The 24,776-nt window shown below is 42.2% G+C and overlaps 1 protein-coding gene across 20 annotated transcripts in view; it reads right to left on the reverse strand.

Annotated features, from left to right (window-relative positions):
- Positions 1-24,776, reverse strand: part of ANK3 (ankyrin 3) — a 385,651-nt gene that overhangs the window by 60,070 nt on the left and 300,805 nt on the right. For 12 of the 20 annotated variants that reach the window (XM_068140068.1, XM_068140070.1, XM_068140087.1 and 9 more), the window contains 3 exons: positions 16,980-17,103; positions 13,924-14,026; positions 5,204-5,310 (listed from right to left, as the gene is read on the reverse strand). In XM_068140068.1, the coding sequence (XP_067996169.1) occupies positions 5,204-5,310; positions 13,924-14,026; positions 16,980-17,103 (334 nt within the window). Of the gene's footprint in view, positions 1-1,530; positions 1,564-5,203; positions 5,311-13,923; positions 14,027-16,979; positions 17,104-18,514; positions 18,951-24,776 lie in introns of those variants that run through there. The other 8 variants (XM_068140076.1, XM_068140077.1, XM_068140079.1 and 5 more) reach the window with 2 other exon arrangements.

The following is a 24,776-nucleotide window of genomic DNA, read 5'->3' on the forward strand; positions in this document are numbered from 1 at the left end:
TCTACAAATACTGCATTTATGTAAAAAATAATACACTCATTCTCTATTAAAGAGCACAGAAGTTATGTCAATCTTAATATTTACAGATCTCAAGATCTTAGATGTTTGTCAGCTCTCAATCAAACACACTGCTGTTTGCTAACAGAAGACTGTGCCAAGCAGAGACAACAGTTCTAGGGAGTATGGACCTCGGTTTCCCTGTTTCCTCTGCTCACTGAGCACTATTATCCTATCAGCATATCTATGTTGCTTTTTCTCCCTGCAACTGCTCTCTATGGTGGGTGGTGAAGTCTGATGGTAGGAGGCAGATGTCACTGAGCAAGTGGAAGGGTAGGCCAATGGTTGGTCTTCAGAGCAAGAAGCAAGCTCATGCCTAGCTGTGAAGAGATTTCAGCACAATCCATTAAAATTTACTATGAAGCAAAGTAAAACATTAAGCATGGACCCCCAGCCCCTAGTCTTCAAAAGGGGAATACTGAAAACAATGTTACAGCTGGTGTTGGTGGCCTTTTAAAAAATATGCATGGATTTTGTCTGCAGAGGAGATGGAGCCACTTCAGACCATTGTGCAGGGCAGAGGGGTGGTTCGCTGGAGCATCCCCTCAGGGTCGATGCTGCATCAGCTCCACATATGCACATCTGGTTGGTGCACCATGAAGTGCTAAAGAAGCCTCCCAGGGAGTTTGGAAAGGCTGAGCTTGGCCTGATGGCTCCATCCAAAGCAATGTTTTGGTGAGCACTGATTACTGGCACATTTAGCCATCTTAGAACTACTAAGAACAAGATATTTTCACCTAATCAAAAATTGTCAACACTTGCACTCTCTGTATCCAAACTATTTAGATGACATAAGTATGTAAGAGTGGACTGTCAAAAATCTCCAGGCACCTAAATCAACTGACTTTAAAAATAAAAAAATAAAAATTAATGGCAATTAAAACTAAGTACCTATTAAAACCTATACAAATGATTTCAAGATCAGTCCAGCCTTGGCAACCGGGGGCTTAGAAGTGCTTGTGCACACTGCAAGGGTAGATTAACCCTTGATACGAGTCTATGCCCCACTGCAGGAACTAGCCCATTACAGCCAGCTTTGGTGTCTACACCACACTGCAGCCTTCAGTGAAGACAAAATCTTTAGCAGATCAGCCTATATGCTTATTGTTCCCATATACAGGCAATCATAGTCAACAGGATGTTATTTCCTTGTTTAGTTTTCAAATTAGTAATTTACTGCTTAAAACAATGACAATAATCCCAAACAGCATTTCATGCACTTTCTATCAAAAAGATTAGTAGCTGATGCTTACCTAAATTAATGCTGTACTAATAATGGAAACTACAATATGATCTCTAAAACACAATGCTAAAGGCTAATGAGCATTTCTACTTGAGTACATGGAAGGGATGAGGATGTGGGAGGATGCACTACAGACATCTACACACACTCTGTGAGGAAAAAAAAAAAGGAGTTTAAAAGAAAATAAAGTAAAATAAAATGAGAATTCACAAAAAGCACAGAGTTGTCACCTTGAATCATACTGGGGAAGTGGAGAGGAATAGCTGCAAAATAATTTAGAAAGCAAATGGGAAAAATTAATGTAAGATAATTAGAGGCAAGCAACAAAAAAACATCAATAATAAGTGCAAAGGAAAAGTAACAATCAGAAAAATAACAGAAGCAACACATTTGAAGGCCAACTTTGGAAATTATTTGGCTTTTGCTTTGCATGTTGTGACCTATGTCATATAAAATACACTGCACATGGAAAAAATGTCTGAAAGGAAACATTCTTTTAATTAGTCAGTACAAGTCCGTAATTTCCCTGAGAAATGCAGAAGCACATGAAGAAGAGGAAAGCATTTGCAATTTACTTAGATCAACAGAAAATTTAGTGTAGCACAACTTCTTATTTAATTCCCCAGGCTGCTTCACTGTGCCATGGAAAACCAGTTCTTGCACTTTTCTATAGCAGTTTATTTTCCAGAGTATGATGTATAAAGGATCCTTGAAAGAAGCATCAGACCATGCCATTCATTACAGTGCTTTCACAAAGAAATTCCTTTGTGCGTACAGAAGTTTGGTGTAAACTCTAATTAATCTGATGGATTCCACCTTCCAAGACAGGATCTAGCATTTCTGAGTTTCTCAGTATAGAAGGCAATGTTACATATTAATTTCATTCAGCTAAGAAAACCAAGGAGTTAAAGAAGATAACCTGAAGAGAGCACACTAACATTTTCATTTAGGACAGTTGCACAAGTAAGCTCACATCTGAAAGCTGAAGGACACTTTAGTGAAGGGTCTGTACCTTTCCAGAGGCCTCAAGACACATGACACATTTCAATGTACTGCTTACAATGGACCCTGTTCAAATTATATGCTGGCAAAACAGCTTATCTGAAGTCAGAAAGAAAAACATAAAACATTTTCCTGGCTTAAAAAAGGGAAAAAACAGAAGAGTCAATATTACTGCCAACAATTCCTTCTTTCTTCCCCTGTCACTGATATATCGCTGGTTGTCCAAATCCTGCTCCCAAAATTCCCCTTCTGCCTCAGTTAAGAAATGGGAACTGACTCGAATGCTTTCTTATAACAGTGAATAAACAGGGAAAAGAGCAATCCAAGGGAGTGGACTGCAGAGGAGCACATAGCAGAGCCTGCAGGAGGATGAAGAATGCAACAAGCAGTGGGGTCAGGCTCTGGCTGCAGGGAGACCCAGAACATGAGGGCTGCTGACAGCAGGCTGCCCCAGCCAGCCTACCTTTGTCTTGGACCACGGAAAGAACCGGGGACAAAGCTGGGGAGGAAGCACTGTAAACAAGCACGAAAGGAGGTGCTTTTCATAAAAAGTCTGTCAGAAGAGAAGTGAAAAGTCCTGATCCTCTGCATATCAGAGAACTGCAGCCCTTCCACTCTAGACAGCAGCTAAGACAGTATCTGCCATAATGAGGACTGACACACAAAGGGAACAGATGTGAAGTAGTTGATGTGAAAGGTCCCGTGTCCACAGAATCTATTTTGAGAGCATGTTAAAGAACTAAGGGCAGCCAAGTATTGTCCCAGAGGACTGGTGGGGTGCAAACATCTGACCTGCTTTATACCAGGATGAGAAGGAGAAAGAAAATTTTAGACCAATCAATCTAACCCAAATTATCAGAAATATTTGAACAAATTATCCAACAATCAATCTAGGACCTAATCAAGAGATTATAGCAAATACTCAAAACAAACCGGATCCAAAATGTAAGTCCCAAGAGGAACTCATGTCAAATGAATTTAACTTCCTCCTTTGAGAGGGTAATTTGCCCAGAGGATGTGCTGGAAGCACAGTCTTGGTATTTAAGTAAGCAATCAAGGTACAGTATAGATAAGGTAAGTGCACAATCATCTGAGAAGTTATCTCAAAAGAGATACCATCAGTGCTTTACTGTGGGAAAAGAAACTTCAAGTGGAGAATTCACTGTGCTGTCCTGGGCCAGCTAACTTCATTTGTGATTAGAATGCCTTCATTTGTGATTAGAATGCTGGACAGAAAGGAAGTCTGAAAAATCTTTGGAAAATAGGATCAGAATTAGAACTTATCTTGCTAAAATGGAAAGGGTCTGAAACCAAATAGACAAGCACAAAACAGAAAAAATAACCAGACTGCAGAATTTCTGGGGGGGGGGGGGGGGGGGGAAACAGACAAGAAATTCTGGCAAACCATGAGCATCTGTTAACAAAAACCGCAGTTACCAAAATGATAATTCTCATCGTGGGGTTGCTCAAGATTAAGTGTGTCATGTATCAGACCAAAGAGGCAGCAGTCCTGGCTTAGAAATAAGCTATCATCAAATCAGAGAAAGCCAAGTGACAGCATCAAGAATGTGCTGAAATGTGGAAAAGAACACCCAGGAGGACATTTTAGTCAAAGAAGAGAGGATTATCTATCTATCAACATATAAAATATTGTTAAGAAACCAGTAAAATATTGTTCTACTTGACTACTATGGATATAACAATAGGCATACTATGCAGCAACGAAACTTCAAGTTGAATGTCAGAAGAAGAAATATCATAACAAAGAACTACTGAGCTGGGGAAGTACAGAATCTTATTTTTAATGACTATGAAGAAATTTAACATATTTCAGGAATGGCTTGACTAAAACTTTTCCTTCTTTAATGCAATTAAGTGGAGTACCAGCTCTCTGAGGTCCCTTGCTAACATTACCTTTCTGTGATAACCAACTGACTTCAGCTTTCCATACTGCAATTCTCACATTTTCAGCTCCAGCATTGACAATGTACAGTGTTTTATCAAAACAACACCACTGCATAGCAGAAGGAGATGCTTACAGGTATCGTGGGACTGTAGCTTTAAATTTGTTGGACTTGCTCTTGTTTTGGAACTACAGTCTTTTGATATGTGCTGCACTCATTTTCATTATAACAATGTAATTTTAATCACAAGATGAGGAAGCAAATTAAAAAGCATGCTAAATTTTATGTCCTGACCTTGAAAATGAAACAACAAATATTTATACTAACAACCTCATATGCAATGATTCCTTCCAGGTACTAATTTATTTTTTACATTTTATTTTAAACATTCAAACACTACTATTATTGCATTTAAATTGAGTCTATGTGCTACTGTCAAGAAGCACCATAACTACAGTGAATACTCATAAGTTAAGAGTACCACTAAAATCAGACTACAGATATTTGAGAATAGGCAGGAGTTTGGAGGTGTAAGTATAGGAAGAGGTTAAAGTCGATCATTTTTCCTCTATGAAAGAGCAAGAGAGCATAACATTGCATCTCTGATTTCATATTCCAAATAACTGAACACAATTTAAGCAACATCAGCTTATGACACTTAAAGCAAAGCATAAACAGCAACAAAAAACCCCACAAAACTAAAACCCCACAACAAACCCCCCCAAAGACCCAACCAAACAAAAAAATCATAAAAAGAAAAAAGGGCCATGTTTTGGCATTCAGAAATTTCAGTGCAGAAGCAAGCTTTTCTTTTGGTTTGATATGCAAGAATTCAGACAGACTACTCCTAGTGAGCACCCTCCTTGAAGATATTGTGAATGTTGCCACTAGCATCAACTGCAGCAGGAAACAGGCATGGTATCAGCCATTACAACAGGCTGTATTCCTCAATACAGTTTCACCTTTAAAGATAAAAGAAATCTGTGAAGTGACCTACCCGGAATGGATGGGACTTGAAACGAGGTTAACATTGTCCAAGGTGTCTGCAGCCCAGCTATAGTGTCTGAGAGAATCAGAATCAAACTCCCTTTGAAACGTCAGATGCTAAAAATACAACAAAAACAGGTAAATTTAAAATTAGCAGGAAAAACACTGATCTTAAATACAAGATTGTTAATATAACTCTATTACATTTAGATCTACTCTATTATGTTTAAATCTGCCCCCTTTTCACATAACAGTGCTGCTACCCATAGCAGAAACATGGAATCCACAGACAAATTAATTTTACATATCTTAAAACATTCTTTTGGCCTGCTTTTCCCAATTTTTTTCAGTCACAATTATGTCTCTCTCCAGTCTTTACTTACATGTGCAAGGTTAAAACCACTGAAAAATATATTACAATTTGTACTGCAATCATACATGACATAGTCAGGTAGTATTATATTCTCCCCCTTAGAAAACAGAATAGAATAGAAATAGAAATAGAAATAGAAATAGAATAGAATAGAATAGAATAGAATAGAATAGAATAGAATAGAATAGAATAGAATAGAATAGAATAGAATAGAATAGAATAGGTTGGAAAAGACCTTCGAGATCATCAAGTCCAACCCATCACCCAACACCATCTAATGAACTTAACCATGGCACCTAGTGCCCCATCCAGTCTCCTCTGAAACACCTTCAGTGATGGTGACTCCACCACTTCCCTAGGCAGCACATTCCAATGGTCAATCACTCTTTCAGTGAAGAATTTCTTCCTAACATTCAGCCTAAACCTCCCCTGGTGCAGCCTGAGACTGTGTCCTCTTGTTCTGCTGCTGGATGCCTGGGAGAAGAGACCAACCCCCAACTGTCTAGAACCTCCGTTCAGGTAGTTGTAGAGAGCAATGAGGTCTCCTCCGAGCCTCCTCTTCTCCAGGCTAAGCAAACTCAGTTCCCTCAGCCTCTCCTCATAGGGCTTGTGCTCCAGACCCCTCCCCAGCAAGAACATGTCTCTGGACATGTTCCAGCAAGTCAACATCTTTCCTAAACTGAGGGGCCCAGAACTGGACACAGAACTCCAGGTGTGGCCTAACCAGTGCAGTGTACTGCACTGTGCCCCCAAGTCCCTTTCTGCCTGGCTGCCCTCCAGCCACTCTGACCCCAGCCTGTAGCACTGCATGGGGTTGTTGTGGCCTATGTGTAGAACCCAGCACTTAGATGTGTTAAATCTCATGCCCTTGGACTCTGCCCATCTGTCCAGTCTGGCTAGGTCCCTCTGCAGAGCTCTCCTACCCTCTAACATACACTCCATGAACCTTCTAGACTGCCTCCTCTCTGCTGTGTTAAGTTCCCAGCAGATATCAGGCAGGTTAAAATTACCCATAAGAACAAGGTCTGGTGATCTTGAGACAGCCTCTAGCTGCCTATAAAATAATTCATCAACCTCTTCATCCTGGTTGGATAGATCTTGGATTGGACAGATCCTTACTCAAGCAAAACCTATGAATAACTGCACTGAGAGTTTAACTGAAGCTGTGGATGCATGACTAAGCTCCAGGTAGGAGGAGAGTTTAGTTTGCCTTTATACACATACAACCAACACAAACACTGTTCTCTGAAGTGCCACTGTCCGTACTCATCTCTATAAAAATAGCTTTAACCCTGTGAAGCAGTGGCACACTTGTGCTATAATTAACTGTCCCATCTGACAGACACTGAGGCACAATTTGTTTCTGGTAGCTGCCTGCAGACATGCGTATGCACACTTGTTGCCCTGCAACAAGGTCTCACACTAAAATTCCTTAGGTGTAGCAAAGCCATGATAGTAAAATACTGTTTTTTCTTAGAAATTTTTTAAAAATCTTCAAATACCATGTGCCTGTATTTCCAGGGTGATATGGAAGATTCTGAATAATTTAAGAAGCACCATGAGAAGTTCCATCACTAAAACTACGTCAAGAACATGTCGTACAATACACACAGACTATCTTCACCCAAGCTAGTGTTAAAGATGTCAGGGTTTCCTGCAAATAGGCTGCTTCCTGATTACAGGCAAATACATCTAGAAAGCAGAGTCTGTTAGGACTAATTGCTTGTGAGATGTTTTCAAATGAGGTTCCTGTGGGTTCAAGTCAAACCTGAACCATGCATACATACTTCCACATAAGGAAGTTTTATTATGTCCACCATAGAGGTAGTGCAGATTAATTATTTTGAATGGAAATATCAGCATTAGTAGTAAATCTGGCAAAGCCAGTCATAAACACATGAAAATAATTATGTTAAGAAGCTTGCATGTGATAAGCGCAGAGATAGTGATCTGTTGGTAGCCACAACCTGCAACCCTTCCATCACTCTGGGGTTTCCAAAAAACTTCTCTCTTCACACATTCTCTCTCTCTCTCTTTTTTGTTTTCTTCATATGGCATCCCAGGTTTGCTTCCAAAGAAGCATCAACATTAAAATATATTGCCAATCAACAGAAACATCTGCAGGGTACAACTTTGCTCCAACACTGCATCACATGGCTTGATGGCTCCTGCTGCTGCTACCTTAACTCTTTTATTAAGATCTTTCAATTAACTTTTTGCTGTCAGACACTTACTTGAGGCCTGATGGTTCAAGCACAGACAACAATGGGCAAATTTGCATCTTAAACACCAAAATAAACCATAAGGCATAAAAGATAAAATCATAGTATCATAGTATCAGTCAGGGTTGGAAGGGACTACAAGGATCCCTTGTTCCAACCCCCCTGCCATGGGCAGGGACACCCCACACTAGATCAGGCTGGCCAGAGCCTCATCCAGCCTGGTCTTAAACACCTCCAGGGATGGGGCCTCAACCACTTCCCTGGACAGCCCATTCCAGGGCTTCACCACTCTCATGGTGAAGAACCTCCTCCTCACATCCAGCCTGAATCTCCCCACCTCCAGCTTCATTCCATTCCCCCTAGTCCTTAAAACAATAACAATTAAGAAATGGCAGTGGATTTAATTAGCAGCACTTTGAAAAAGGTATCATAATTTAGTGTAATGAAGCCAGTTTTCTAATTCTGTCAAACGTAACAGTAGGGATTCTCCTATACTTCCTGAAGAGCCCAAGGTTTAGGCAGAAAGGGCATTGTACGGTGGATTTATGTTATTCCAAGTGATTCAATTTTATGAGTGCTCATTCTGTGAAGTGATTGTCCCCCTGTACTTGGCATTGGTGAGGCCACACCTCAAGTACTGTGTTAAGTTTTGGGCACCTCAGTAAAACAAGGACATTGACATGCTGGAGTGGGTGCAAAAAAGAGCAACTAAGCTTGTGAAGGGCCTAGAGAATGAGTCTGAAGAAGGGCAGCTGAGGGAATTGGGACCGTTTAGTTTGAGGAACAGGAGACATATCGTCCTCTACAACTGCCTGAAAGGGCAACACAGAGCTGCACCAGGGTAGGTATAGGCTAGACATATGAAAAAAATTTCACTGAAAGAGTTGCCAAGCATTGGAACAGGGAGGTGGTGGAATCACTATCCCTGGATATGTTTAAAGGTCATTCAGATGTGGCACTTAACAATATGGTTTAGTGGTGAGCTTGGTAGAATAGGGTTAATGGTTGGACCTGATGATCTCTAGGGTCTCTTCCAGCATGAATGATTCTATAATTCTATGAAATAAATGTGTGATCACATCTACTGTAACAGAGGAAAAATGATGAAGTTCCTTCACAGCAGCATAATGTAGAAAACTAAGTGTACAGCCACATAACTTCCCAGGAAATAGCACCACTCTAAAATAATCTGTGCTAGATAGAGATGCTACTACTCTCACCAAGTTGTTGTAGGTATGCCTATATGGACAACATGGGGTTCCTTGGTCTATTTGTTTGTCCTGAGATAGTGATGATGAGGTGACTATATCTTTCTGATGCATTCCTTTCTGACAAAGGGCACTTTTTGGACATAGTTACAACCAGCAAGAGTACAAAGCTGGCAGCCAATAGTTTTGGCAGAGAAAGAGCACAGGCAAAGCTAATAGCTGGACACACATAGCTTACAGCACACATCTGCTGATCTCATTTTGTCAGTCTGTTAAGGTGATAGATTTGATAGGCAGGCAAAAAATCTTTCTGAGCATTCTGCAATATAAGCAGACCAGAAGATGGTGTGCCAGCAGTGACAGCAAATCACAGGATTCCTCCTGTGTTTGTTCAGGTCCCAGTGTTCCCTCCCTGGACTGAGGGAGATGAAATATGCATTGCTAAAGGGTGTGGCATCATTAGATGCAAATGCATGCATAAACCCACTGATTGTTCTGCTGGCAAGAATGCTGCTAGTTGCATAACTGAATATCCAGGCTGTGTGATCAGAGTTCAGTAAACAGAAAAATGTATGCTTCTTCCCAGATGAATTTATCCAGACAGAAGAGATTCAGCAAGCTGCTATGTAATGGACAGCCTGGTTCATCTTGCCTTTGGCTGATTTAAATTCAGAGGCTGATGTAAATTATTCCATGAAGAAAGTAGTCTGGATGTGGTCTGAATTGTTGTATCCATGGTAACAAACCATGACACTGAAATTTTAACTTTGCTCCAGCTAGGTTATGAAGCAGAGCATGGTTTTGACTTAGACTTCCCTGCTGAACAGGTCAGCAAACAATGGAGAATACTGCAGCTTCCCAGGGAATTTTTAGAAACTCTTGTCTAATACCCAACGTGTCATGCAGGCGGTCACGTTCACTAAAGGCTAGTTTCAAATCTTCCTTATTTGGCTCTTTTTAGACTCACAAGTCTCCCAGAGATCCTGGGGAGGGGTGTCCATGGGATCTTCTGTTTCAACCTGATCAAGAGGTTGACAAATTGCCCTTACTCTCATATATGTTTATACTTGTGACAAAATCAATTCCCCTTACTCCAAAATTTCACTGTTTTCCTGAACTCTAGACAGGTCTGAACTTCACAAAAGAAGAGCAATGGAACATACAGATAGGCAATGGCTCACTCCTCCACTGTAGTGCAATACCCCTAGTCAGCATAAACCCCTATAAGTTTAAAGATGAACTTTGAGGTTATTGCTTTTGACCCACCATGACCTTAGTTCATGTGAATTCTATTGCTGGAGCACAAGGTGGATTTTTTTCCCCATGTCCTACTGCTATCCCACAGATTAGCTAGAAACCCAGCAATGTACAGAGGGTAAGATGGGAAGAAGGGAGGCAGGGAATAGTATTCTCCATTTCCCATTCCTCCTGCTTCAGCCAAAGAACTGTAAAGTTTACCACCTGAAGTCTGAGCTGGACTGAAGAATTCCAGAGGATGAATATGTGTTTTGTCAGGACTTCAAGGTTTGCAGAAGCCATAGCAGAAAATTTTAGCTGTGCTCCCTCTTTAATGAAGGTAGTTTGCCACTTTACTATCATTAGTTATTCAGAGGATCATAGTTTTAGTAAATTCTCAAGACATGGCTCTTTCCCACCACCCCACCCCCCCCCTCACCTGATCCCTTCCTGGACTTGAGAACCTTGAAGTTTGTCTAGAGGATCATTTTATGTGACAGATCTGAAGTAGACTGAGCGGCAATAATTGCACAATCTTTGCTGGACAAAAAGCAGAATCACATAAACATGAAGACTAAAAAAGCAATGAAAATGACCTATACTACTGCCTTCTCAGCTCAAGAGTCCGCACTGCATGAGATCCTCCAGAAAGCAGAGTGATCCATGACCACTTGAAGAGACCATGAATTTGGACCTAAAGTAGACCTGCTGTACCTGAAGTGGTGTCACTTCAACATGTCCATGTACAGAGTGATGCAATATAAAATGGGTTAATGGTGCATAATTTGAACAATCTTCTTCAGGAGTTATTTGGCATAATGCTGATTTTAAGTCTTATTATGTGACCAAATTCACACTAGCTGCTAAATTAATGCCATCAATTTTGATGGTAATCACAAATTGATCAGGATCATAAACCAATGTAATATGTTTCCAGGCTGAAGAGCCTTGCTCTCTGAAGTTCCCATCATATCAAGAAGACTTAATGAAGGCTTAGGAGTAACTTTAGGTTCTCAGTCTTGAAATATCATTAGTTGTTCCCAGTGTTAGCAGTTGCAAATTTTATTTTCTGGCTTCAAAATAACAAAAGGCAACAAAACTATGGTTATGTGATGTTCACAAACTCATCCTAGCTGGCTGCTGCAAATGAAGGTTATTGGAGGTTTACAGCATTTTACTCAAAAGTAACAACCTAATAATAAACACTAGGAAGAATCCAATTTCTGCCAGTCATAATGTTACAAAAACTTTGAGCAAAAGCTATAGTAAAACTGGGTATTTTACACAAAAATTTACAGATTAATATGACCAAGGCTTAAAATGCTTGAGTTCTGCTCTGTGGACCCTTCTTCCATGAAAGTACCCTCTGAGATAACTTCTATGCAGGAGTAACTCCTTGCCACTGCTCAGAGATACCTCTGTGAAAAGGGCAGCAGAAAACCTGTTTCATTACAATCTCTCTTATGCAATACAGAGTCACAGGATGTTAGGGGTTGGAAGAGACCTTTAAAAGATCATCCAATCCAACCGCCCCACCAGAGCAGGATCACCTAGAACAGGTCACACAGGAATGCATGCAGGCAGGTCTCCTTCTGCCAGAGAAGGAGACTCCACAACCTCTCTGGGCAGCTCAATCCTCCCGACACTCACACTTCACATCTTTGTAAACATGAATGGGGTCACCCCTCAGTTCCCTCTGAGCTAAAGAGACCCAGCTCCCTCAGCCTTTCCTCACTCCCTTCATCATCTTTGTGGCTCTGTGCTGGACTCTTTCGAGCAGTTCCCTGAGGTCATTCTTGAACTGAGGGGCCCAGACCTAGACGCAATTTTCCAGGTGAGGCCTCACCAGGGCAGAGTAAAGGGGGAAGACAACCTCTCTGGACCCACTAACCATACCTCTTCTAATGCATCCAAGGATGCCATTTGCCTTCTTGGACACAAGGGCACATTGCTGGCTCATCGTCATCCTCTTGTCTGGCAGGAGTCCTAGGTCCTTTTCCCCAGAGCTGCTCTCCAACAGATCATTCCCCAACCTATACTGGTCCATGGGGTTGCTCTTTCCCAGAGGCAAGGCACCTGCCCTTGTCATATTTCAATTTCTCCCCATCCAACTCTCCAGCCTGTCCAGGTCTCACTGCATGGCAGCACAGCCTTCAGGTGTGTCAGCCACTCATTCCAGTTTTATGTCATCAGAAAATTTGCTGACAGTGCCCTCTGTGCCCTCACCCATGTAGCTGATGAATGTACTGAATAGTACTGGTCCCAGTACTAAGCCCGGAGGGACTCCAGTAGATAATAGTTCCACTCCACAGTCCTTTTAATTCCCAGTAGATCTCTGGCTTCTGAGTATCAAGAAACTCTTAATCTATTCTGTTAGATTTGAAAAATCTGAATCAAGCAAACCAAGCAAAACACTGAGGAACTCACAAATAAATCATACAGTACTCCAGCATCTCCAGTACTAGCTTTTGGAAAGACTTGCTCAAGTTACAGTCATGTCAAAAGCCTCCACTTTGTTGTATTAGTCATTGCACAAATATTTGGAAGATACACAGCTGGCTACTGTATGCTAGCTTAATTGTTACAAAGCCAAATTCTTCCCAAGGCTGGAAAACCAAGGACAGCTGATGATGTCCGCTCTACATGTAGAGAATGGATGACCTGACTGAACTTCAGTGTCAGGCTGTACATACAAAGGCTTTTTACTGCAAACCACGTTGCTTCCTGCATATTATCAAAGCACTCCAAGGATACACAAGAACATCAATTCCACAGATGCTCCCATTGACTTCAGTGGACAGCTCCAGACTTCAGAAATGTAACTGACCCCTCAAAGGCTCTTTTGATCTAGGACCCCATCACCCTTTCTTCTTGCAGGACCAAAACCACAATGTGATAAACCCATGGTTTCTTCCTTTATTTTTAGAATAAACCTTTATTTAGAATAAACCAAACCAAACCAGGCTGGAAGAGACCTTCAAGATCATCACATCCAACCCATCAACCAATCCAACCCACCCAAACAGCTAACCCATGGCACCAAGCACCCCATCAAGTCTCCTCCTGAACGCCTCCAATGACGGCGACTCCACCACCTCCTTGGGCAACCCATTCCAATGGGCAATCACTCTTTCTGTATAGAACTTCTTCCTAACATCCAACCTGAACCTCCCCTGGCGCAGCCTGAGACTGTGTCCTCTTGTTCTGGTACTGGGTGCCTGGGAGAAGAGACCATCATCAGCCTGTCTACAACCTCCCTTCAGGTAGTTGTAGAGAGTGATAAGGTCACCCCTGAGTCTCCTCTTCTCCAGGCTGAGCAATCCCAGCTCCCTCAGCCTCTCCTCATAGGGCTTGTGTTCCAAACCCCTCACGAACTTCGTTGCTCTTCTCTAGACTCGTTCCAGCAAGTCAACATCCTTCCTAAACTGAGGGGCCCAGAACTGGACACAGTACTTGAGGTGTGGCCTAACCAGTGCAGTGTACAGGGGCAGAATGACCTCCCTGCTCCTGCTGGCCACACTGTTCCTGCTGCAGGCCAGGATGCCATTGGCCCTCTTGGCTGCCTGGGCACACTGCACTCTCACCTCCTCTATTCACCCTTTCCAGCAGTTTAGAGAGTGTCTCTGCAAGCACAGCTGAGGGCTGCTGACTGTCATCCCCTATAAATACGAAGCAGAAGCACAGCACATACCTGATCCTTTGCTGGTACCAGCAGCTCTTCAATCATCATGCTGTCCCGGGCATAAGAACTTCTGTTCAGCGTATAGGACCTATCCGAACTGAAGGAGCGGAGGCTGTTGTATTTACCATTTATCATAGAAAGTGCAGATGGCAATGAGATGAACAAAAAATAAATTAAAAAATAAATTAATACATGCAACTTCCAGGGATAGCACAAAGTGGCAAAATAGACTTAATACATGAAATAAATACAAGGGGGAAAATTAAGTAGGTATCTGACTGTAGTTAAATATCCCCTTCCCTACAATATAAAGAAACAAAATTACAACAGATGTGTATTGCTTTGACAGTAATGCCATGTTCTTAGAATAAATCCAGAAATGTGTATTGAAATAGTTAGATGAACTTTGATAAATGTCTTTACACCCTAATCCTTAAATGAGACGCATGAGGGCAGGTCCCAGGAGAGCTGTGTTAGGTTACAGTGTCTGCCCATATGGCTCAGATTGCTGAAGCAGGTTTAACTAAGAGGAATTTTTATGTGTTGTCATTCTCTTTGTGGCTGAATCGCTTTTGACTTTGTTATAAACACCCTGGCTACTAATTAAGTTAGAAAAATGAAATGAAAGAGGAAAGAAAATAAAAAGAAATTTGCTTCTTGATGATTAAATACAGATGCCAATGCTTGGGGGAATTATTTTGTGGATGTTAGATTATTTGGAAATAAGAATGGTCACTCTGAATGTGTTGCAATTAAATCAACGGAGGAGTGTGTTACACTTAACCCTGGAAGATACATTGTGGTATGTGCTAAAAACATGCTGCATGCCTAAACATGCTCACTACATGACAGAAAATAAAGTAGTAAAAAATGTAAATTGATAAAAAGCAACATTCAACAATGTATTACACTTCTGAACTAGGAACGCTGTTCAGACTAAAATCTACAACTTGTTTCATGCATTTTGTAGTTGCTAATCAAAGTTTTCTAGTCTTTTAGCAATCTTTCTTCCTTGTGCTAGAAATAGAACTGGGATCTTAATTACACACTGTAGGCATTTGTTAAGCAGTCTTTTACATGATAAATGGCATAAATCCAGTTAGATTTGTTATAACTGAGGGTTATTCTCTAAGGCTAAGCCCTCCCCCACCCCAAAATAAAAGCATATCACTTTCCAATGCTGTATAAAATGAAGATGAACGATGGCAGCAGCAGAAAGATGTAACACGATGCCATGCCTTCTTACCTGACTTTTGGACTAAAGCAATTTATAGTAGAAAAGAAACAGGAGAAATAGAAAGCAAAGAATCAGACAGGAAAAGCAAGATGTTATGGCTGGATGGCTTACATATTCCATGTGTTTATTTCTTAATGTTACACTCAGAATCAGTAGTAAGATACATCCAGGGATTGCTTGGTTTTTTGCTAAATAAAATATTTCACAGGAAAAACACTTTGTCTCCTCTGAGCATAACATGTGCAATGTAAAAAAAATGAGTTATGCAGCAACAAATAGTAATGGCACTGCTAAAACCAGAAGCATGAGAATATTAGATTCCTCTCTCTCTCAAAACAAAATAAAACAGATTACATGAGGTTGAACCCTCAGATCTACCTAGCTGATCTTGACTGTGAAGTTCTACTCTCCCACCTGCATCATGAGAATTTAGATATCTGTGGGAAGTATTGCATTGTATCCATTATGCAAAGACGTCCTGTAAATCAGTGCCCAGCTCTGCACACATGGCACATTCCCTCTCCACTGTCACTGCAGTGCTTCAGGACTGACCACATCTGATAGAGCTGTACGACCTTGCTCACACTAACTTCTGTTCAAAAGCAACATGTCAGCTTTGTTAATTAAGTTCACAACAAAGTAAGATTCTCCCTTCAGATCTGTTTTGCTGATTTTCTACTTAATGGCCTATTTAAATGTATTTTAGCATTCTTTGTGAATGTACTGTCACATAAATACTTACTAACGTACCTAAAAATTGTAAGTGAAGCAAATCATGGCCGGGCACTAACTACTGAAGCACAAATTTGCACTGTATGCTGGCATTTCTAATGCGACCATAACAAGGAAGACTGAAGGGTAGACATCTAAGATTTACCTTGTGGGAGTTGCCACTTGCTGTTAGACAATGAACACACTTTTAAAAACAGATCTTTAAACTACAGCATAGGAAAAAGCCCTCAGGGCTCCAGCTTATGAGGTTTAATTATTAGCCCCAGTACAATTCAACTGTCAGAAAACGCATTGCAAATCCACAACCAAAGAAGCAATCTCTGCTCAAACAGCTTTAATTGTTTTGAGTAGTGCACATTTCGGGCTTTAGCAAGATTCAAAAATTAAATCTAAACTCTTGATTTAGAAACACCTGAGCTGAAATCAACATTAGTCAGATATGAAGTTTACAACATTTTATCAGGTTCATAGAAACTTTGGTCTGTTTTCTGTAACACGTAATCCATTCCCTGCCAAACGAAACTTTGCAAAAAAATTAAGGTAGACTTGTTTTTTCATTTTTAGGATCACTTTTCTTAAATACTGTCTATCTCAGTTAGATTACTCACTAGCACCTTTAAAGAAATAAAACCACCAACACAGCAAAATTATTCTCATTCAGTTTTTCTGGCATTTGCATTATTTGCTTAAATGAAGTTCATTAATGAAAACTCTAATGTAAGTATCTATCTGACTAGCGGTAGTGAAAAGAATTTTTTTTTTTTTTCCGCTGGCTGTTCTAGATTAGTGCCTAGACTAGCTGTGAACTGCTAGCAAAGAGGTGCCTTGGAGATGTTCAGAGCATGAGCAGACACCAGAAAAAGTGAATAGTTAGTTTTCTGTACCATTGCCATAAGAAGCCGACATGAATAAAGTATGTGAAATAAAACTGCAATGAAGGTATGCTGTAAAGGCGCAGCATTACCACAACACGGAAGTAGTACACCCCCTCTGCCTCGTTTCAAAGCACACTCCAGTTTTGTGCGAAAGAGCGCGCTTGGTTTGTAAAAACTTGTAACTGTGGTGACACAAACACAAGACACAGCAAATACGATACCTGGCGGAGCGAGCTCCCAGGCTAAAGCCCATATATCCTTCAGCAGGCAAAGAATCATCTCCCAACTCTTTCAGATCCTGGGGTCCGAGGTATTTGTCCGTATCACCTGTCATTGCATCCTCACCTGCAAGCACAAAAGCCAGGCTGAAATCAGAAGCTACGTGTATGGTAAATGTTTGTGTGCTTAGTTAGTCATAACGCCCTTCTCTGCTCGCCAGCAAGGAATCAATCCCGTCACCCCCACTTTCCCTAAGGCTCTTTCCATGTAGCACGTTAATTATCCACCCTCTGAACGGGCCTGAGAAAAGAATTTTATTGGGGGTAGACTTAAGAAGCAAAACTCCACCCTGACGTAAATTCAATAAAGTTATATGAGGGATGACTTTTGACCCATCGTTTAAGCAACCTGAACAGTTCTTCTGTACTATGCACCATTGCACTCAGTCTTGCTTTCCTTACCAAAAAGCCCGAGGTAGCAAACTCAAGTTAGACTGTTCTGTATACAAAAAGTAAGTCAATTAAGTACTGCCTGTGAGAGAGAGTCCGTTTGCACACCAGCACCCATAAATGCAGTAAGCTTGAATGCACGCTGAGTATGAGACCTGCCTTCCACCTAAGGCATTAGGGGATTAGAGGGGATTAATTTTTTTAATGAACTGCTTTCACACTCCCCGGTTGATTTTCTGCAGCTCAGCACATCAAGAAGCCCCTTCCCTGGAGACTCACCCGGGCTCCCGCGGGAGCAGAACAAAGCCGTGGGCCGGGGCAGCGCTGCCCCGGGAACCGAGTCCCAGCCCCGGGCCGGAGGGGAACCGACCGGCAAGAGCCGGGCATATGGGGGAGGCCAGCTGCGGCAGAGAGCTACCGGATTAGTTAGTTTGTTTAAAAACCCAAAGCAACAAAAAATTAACCAACCAACAAACCACGGCAGGAAGGCAAGTCAAATGTTCGGAGAGGAGGGCAGGCGTCCCAAAGGGTTAACGGAGCAGCTCACTCTCGCTGGGAACATTTGCATACCATTACATCATGCAAACCTACATTCCTGCATTGACAGAGCAAGTCCAAAATATGCCTTTTGCGGTCGTAGGAGTTTCCCCCCCCCCAGCCCGTTTCCTCTACAGCACAGAGCAGAAAGCTCCCTTTCCCACATCCACGCTCTCCTTCTTTGTTGTGAACGCGGTTTAGGTGTGTAAAAGTTGCACTAGAGTGAATTTTAACAGGGTGCTGGCGAGGGTAAGTGACTCCCAAGCCCAGCTGAACGCTTCCCGCTCTCATTCAAGGAGTTTAGTCCATTCACTAAACTCAGGAAACCACATGCGAGTTCTGGTTTTAAACTAACAATCAAGTCTAAAAATACCCCTTCAGCTACTGCTTTGCAAGCGGCAAACAAACCAACCAACTTTCTCTTCCAGCCCAGCAACAAACAGTATCTTAAGTAACAACTTAAAAGCTAAAATGTCCATAATATACCAGAAAGCATTCAAAACAGAAACAGAAACATTATATATATTAAGTTAAACTTTAAAAAGTCTTACTGTTTTGGAAAGCCATTTTCACCAGTCTGGTCTATAAGACTTTTTTTCCCCCTGGTGTTTCCAAGAATTCCTATTAGTCCTATTAGTCCTTAAGCAGTGATTTAGAGTTAATCTCCAAACCAGCACAAGCAAACTAATCCCTGTGGGTCATATTCGCTTTCCACACAACAACTGAGATCTTCTTAACATCTTGATCTCTTCGTATGTATTTTAGGACATGTGCATCTTTGTCCGTTCAACTCAGATCAAAGTTCTTTGCAAACATGAACCAAAATGAAAAATAATTACTACAGTTGAAAAAAAAAAAAACCAACCAACAAAAGCAATGAAAAAAAAATCCCCTTTTAATCACTCTACAGACATCCCTTTAAAGCTTCTGCTGATTGGATTACAGCCTCCCTTGGCAAGCCTCTCGAATGGTGACATAAACGCAGGCACTCCAGTTATTTGTATGTAAATAGGGGTGCTGCGAGGGTGTCGTTTTTCTGTAACTCGATCCCGGGGCCGAGCCGGGAGCGCGGGGCTGCGGGGAAGGGCGCTGCGCTCCGACCGCCCCCGCCGGGGCCGGGGCTGGGGCCGGCCGGGCCGACCGCCTCTGTCTCCGCCCTGCAGCGTGGGGGGCTTGTGTCCACAGGGAAGGGTCGGAAGCCTGAGGAAAATGGACTGCGGCTGGGCAGACGAAGTAGTGGCCCAGAGAGGGTGAGGGCCACGGGCAGCTTTTAGCAGCTACTAACAAGGCCAGTGAACGGGGAGACTTCTGCCCTTACCGCACCTGAAGAGAAGCAGTGCGCCATTCTAAGGAACAGGCGAGAGATTTTCTTTAGGAGCATCATTTGTCAAAGGCAATGATAAAACAAACAAACAAACAAACAAACCCACAACAAAAACCACAAACCAAACCAACAAACATACATTCCAGTTGAGCTGCAAAATACATTAGATCTGATCCTGCTCTGCAGCTAATCCAGCCCGAGCAGGATTACTCTGATGAAATGCTCTCATCAAAGGAAATGCTGCATCTAGGAGTGGTAATTTCAAAGAATTCCAGACATTGTTTTGTGATCGTGGGAGGTTGGAGCAGAATGGGTGGTGCATGTTTCAGCGATCCCACTCTGTTTAATTAGTTGCCGCGGCCTAATCCCCTGCCTTTCAGGTAAGGTCACAGGCACTCCACATTCTGCAGAGAGGTGCCATGGAAAAATGAAGACAAAATTAATCTCTGAACTTAAATAATAGAGAAATGCATCAAAAAGTGAGGCACTGATGAAAAAAACACTAAAGAAAGCAAGCACTACACTTCTTTGTTGCAATCACCATCCTTTCCTTCATAACACGTCACATGTTGAAGAAAGGTGATGTCTGTGTTAACAGAGCAAACAGCTACCAAAAGCATAAGAAACCATTCAAAATCCAGGAAAGGAAAGCCGTAGTAGGTCACAGCAAAAGTCCGCAAGTTCTAGCATACCCTGTTTCTTACAGCAGCCACAACTTCATAGCAGAATGTAAGAACATGAAACAGTGGAAATCCACTGGGATGTTTTCTAGCTGGAACTGATTTAAGCACAAGAGGTTTGTATAGTCATGAGCAGGTTTAGGGCTTTTTTTTCCTCTCTTAAATTTCCTTCAGTTACAGTTTAATCTCATGTAAATTTTTTGCATTTGCTCCACCAAGGATGTGTATAAGGAGTCACAATTCAACTACCTGTTGCAGAAAGAGCAGCACTTCTAGGTTGAAACTGGTTTTACTGATACCACTTTCTGTTCTTGTGGAGATTCATCACCTTTTCCCATGTTTCTGGTCCCTCAGCATGTCTCCCACAGCTGGTACTGTAAGAGCTCAAGGGTAGGTGCTTTTTGTAGAGGACATTGAAAAATACAGGTGCTCTGGCAGCAGGACAGAAGGTATTATGTGGCTTGGGAAAAGTTCTTAAACAAAATGTAATCATAGCCTGGGATCCAAATGGACACATTGTTGGCTTTGCTGAAGAGCCCTGAAACTTTGGCCACTCCCTTGCCACAGCCTGTCCAGAGCTGCCTAGTGGCAGAAGAGGTATAGCCACAGTGAAAAGCAGAATGCTTCTAGTTGTAGCCAAGATTTTGTTTTCACACAAGTAGGGAGAACAGCTATTATTGCAATGCTGAGTCTTTTGTGAATCTGTACAATTTTATGGCGACAAAGAAGCTCAGAAAAATCTGAGCATAAAAATGTAATAAATCAATGCCTCCTAAAATGATTAACAACAGACTTTCATGCCTGGGGATGCCCTGACCTGTCTTAAATGTACTTAAACTGCTGTATCTCAGCACCTACTCAGGGATCAGGGAGTGTACACTCATCCTGTTAGGACATCTGTCTAATCTGCCAGGGACTACTTAGCATGATGCTTACTCCTGCTGAGAGAAGAATCTCCATTAAATGGGTTTAAAAGACTGTCCTTATTTACACCCAGAAGTTTGTTATCTACTAAAAACTAAATAAAAAAGAAACAACAAACTAAAAAATCAGTGTTTCTTGACAATGACTCTGCATTGTCAACACCTGAAATGCTTTTTGGTTTGGGGTTTTTCTCTTTGCTCCTCACATAGGCTCATCACTCTCTGTACCATCTTCTATTGCTTGCTGTCTCTTCACTTCTGGGACAGCAGTGCAGCTTATTGCTGGGTTGAAGCAGTCACAGCAGAGCTCCAGCTTCCTCCACTTTTCCGGAGGGGTGCTCCAAGGCTGAGCATGCAGAGACCACAAAGGAAGGGGTTCCCTCCAGGCCTCCTGCAGAAGGCTGAGGTTGGGCCTTAGTGTGGCTGATTCCCAGCTGCCCACCAGCCCTGTGGTCACAGGACTCCCATCTGCCCAATGTGTGGGGTGTCAGCTGATATCTGGAGATGGTGAGGATCCAGTTCTTGCACATTTATAGAATTAGCAATATCTTTAAAAATTGACTTCAAACCAAACTGTCCTCATCAGGGAAGAGAAATTACACAATTTCCCTGTAATTAATTGTTTAGTGGGCACACCAAGATATAAACAAAAGGAAACAGTTTCCTGACATTTGCCTCTGAGCTCTGTGATTCTACTTTCCAAGTCTTCAATTTTGCTTATGAGAGAAACCTTGAGGACTGTGGCATATTAAGAAATCTCTCTTTTTCTCACTGATGACATGAACGTTCGCCAGGTAAGGGAGAGCTCAGATTTGGTTGGTAGATTTGTGCGTCTCTAATTTGGAAGCTGGCACCCTGGCTATGAGATTTGTCAGAATGTATTGCCATCTTGAACATGTTTATTTCAATTGGTGTAAGTGGAAGCACTGTACATAAATACTCTGTCAACACTCAGGAGTTGTGGGGATGGGCATCAGTATATTGTCTTGACGGATGTGCAGGTCAGAAAAGAGAGACACCTCAGTGGTTATTACCTCAAAGCTTCTAATTCATGATGTGCCTTGCACACTGAAATGCTTCAGCATAGATTAATGAAATACCAATTATTTGGTTTGAGAGCTCCCTTTCAGTGTTAGGATTAAAAAATTACCCTGTTATATAAAAGCCAGTCTCTTGGCTCCCCTAGTGACAATGTGGGTGGAGAACAGTCTCTAGGTGAGGAATTGATTTCATTACCTGCACTGTTAATTTTCAGGTTGGTTTGGTTTTTTGTTAAACTGAAAGTTAGTGACTGTAAAAACCTTCTCCAGTTTTGGCCTTTAAGATGACCCTGTACATTAAAAGCCACATTTTACATCTTTGGCTCTAATATTCAGATTTCACATAGGAGTGTTTCTCATCTGTACCTGTCCATGTGCTATGGAGTGGAATAGGACAACAGTTACTGCCTCTGTTAACTAGCACCATTCTGCATCTGTGTTCCAGTCAGTTAAAACAATACTGTATTTTAAGCAGTACAGTTATCTAAAGGAGTTATTTAGAAAGCCCAGATATGAGATAAGAACACCCTCCATTTGAAACAGCAGCAATAGGAACACAAGGACAAACTGAAAACAAACCAAAAGTCTCAATGAACAAATTTAACATGAGGTGCCTGCAATGAACTTAGCTAAATATCTTCGACACCTTACTGCTTAGATGCTGTAAAAATTAAAAGTAAATATATCACTAGGGATGTAGACAAAAACACAAGAAAATTGAACCTGGTCACTTGTTTTCCTGCAAGTGAAGAAAAAAAAATTACTGAAAGTGAATTGGGACTCAAAAAACCCACCTTCAGGATGCTGCCACAGACTCCCATGCATTCAAAGATGAGGAGGTCTGACCTAACAGGGGATGTTGGCCAAGGGAAGCAGTTGCCAAAGGAGCTTTTAACACTTGGGCACCACCAAAGTCACGTCAAATGTGCCCAGCACCAAGGAGTGAGCTGGGATAAGCAGGTTGCAAGTGCCCACAGCTCAGGAAATTTTAGAGACACTTTAAGCAGAGAGCTTCAGCCCTTTAAGCAGAGGGTCTCAGCACTGGTTAGGCTACACCTTGAGTATGGTGTCCAGTTCTGGGCCCCTCAATTTAAGAAGGACATTGAGACTCTTGAACATGTCCAGAGAAGGGCAACGAGCCTGGTGAGAGGCCTCAAGCACAAGCCTTATGAGGAGAGGCTGAGGGAGCTGGGATCATTTAACCTGGAGAAGAGGAGGCTCAGGGGAGACCTTATTGCTGTCTACAACTACCTGAAGGGTGGTTGTAGCCAGGAGGGAGTTGGTCTCTTCTCCCAGGCAACCAGCACCAGAACAAGAGAACACAGTCTCAAGCTGCGCCAGTGGGAAGTTTAGGCTTGAGGAGAGGAGAAAGTTCTTCACAGAAAGAGTTGTTTGCCATTGGAATGTCCTACCCAGGGAGGTGGTGGAGTCACTGTCCCTTGAGGTGTTCAAGAGGGGATTGGATGTGGTGCTTGGTGCCATGGTTTAGTAGTCATGGGGTCTTGGGTGACAGGTTGGACTTGATGATCTTTGAGGTCTTTTCCAACCTTATTGATTCTATGATTCATTGCCAATTCACAGAATCCACATTACTTCAGGGTGATATAGATGCAAATCTCAGCTACTAGGTTTCTTCCTTAGCACTAATATACATCAACATGTTGAGTTCAATGCAGGACAAAATGTAATCTGATTGTTTTAAAACTGAATGTCACATCTGAAATAAATATTTGTTAAAAATCCAACCAGAAAATACTTTTTTTTTCCATTCTAAGGGTCCACTGTCAATGTAAATCAACCATTTCACACACCCGAATTAATGCCCATGGGTTTAAGCAAACAACCAAAAACTCATCCATTCTGCTGTTCACTTTCACTATCTGCCTGTTTCATAGTATCATAGTATCATTCAGGGTTGGAAGGGACCCACAAGAATCATCTAGTTCCAACCCCACCTGCCATGGGCAGGGACAACCCCACACTAGATCAGGCCTGGACAGAGCCTCATCCAGCCTGGTCTTAAACACCTCCAGGGACAGGGCCTCAACCACCTCCCTGGACAACACATTCCAGGGTTTCACCACTCTCATGGTGAAGAACCTCCTCCTCACAATCTAGCCTGAATCTCCCCACCTCCAGCTTCATTCCATTCCCCCTAGTCCTATCACTACCTGACAAATCCTAGAAGTCCTTCCCCAGCCTTCTTGTAGGCCCCCTTCAGATACTGGAAGGCCACAATTACGTCACCGTTGGAGCCTTCTCTTCTGCAGACTGAACAGCCCCCAACTCCTTCAGTCTGTCCTCATAGGAGAGGTGCTCCAGCCCTCTGATCATCCTTGTGGCCCTTCTCTGGACACGCTCCAGCACCTCCACATCCCTCTTGTAATAGGGGCTCCAGAACTGGACACAGTACTCCAGGTGGGGTCTCACCAGGGCTGAGTAGAGGGGGGAGGATCACCTCCCTCGACCTCCCTAGCCACACCCTTCTCCTGATGCAGCCCAGGAGTCTGATTGGCTTTGCCGGGCTGCAAGTGCACACTGAGAGCTGATGTTGAGCCTTCTTGTCCACCAGCACCCCCCAAGTCTCTCTCCTCAGGGCTACTTTCCAGCCAGTCACTGCCCAGCCTGTATTTGTGCCTGGGATTGCCTCGATCCAGATGCAGGGTTTCATCCAAAGTCTTCTGATATGCGACCCTTTTGTCCAATATTTGTTTTTTCATTTACAATAATAAAACAGTTATCTACTTTATGTAAGGCAACAGCAAAAAGACTCTTCCAGGAAAGTGAAGGTAAATTGATTAAAAAAAAATTAAGAGTAAGAAATTCAGAAAAAGTTAAGAGTGTTA

This window comes from Melanerpes formicivorus, unplaced genomic scaffold, assembly GCF_026170545.1.
Source record: "Melanerpes formicivorus ecotype bairdi unplaced genomic scaffold, bMelFor1.0.p_v2 SCAF_6, whole genome shotgun sequence".
In the NCBI taxonomy this organism is placed as follows: domain Eukaryota; kingdom Metazoa; phylum Chordata; class Aves; order Piciformes; family Picidae; genus Melanerpes; species Melanerpes formicivorus.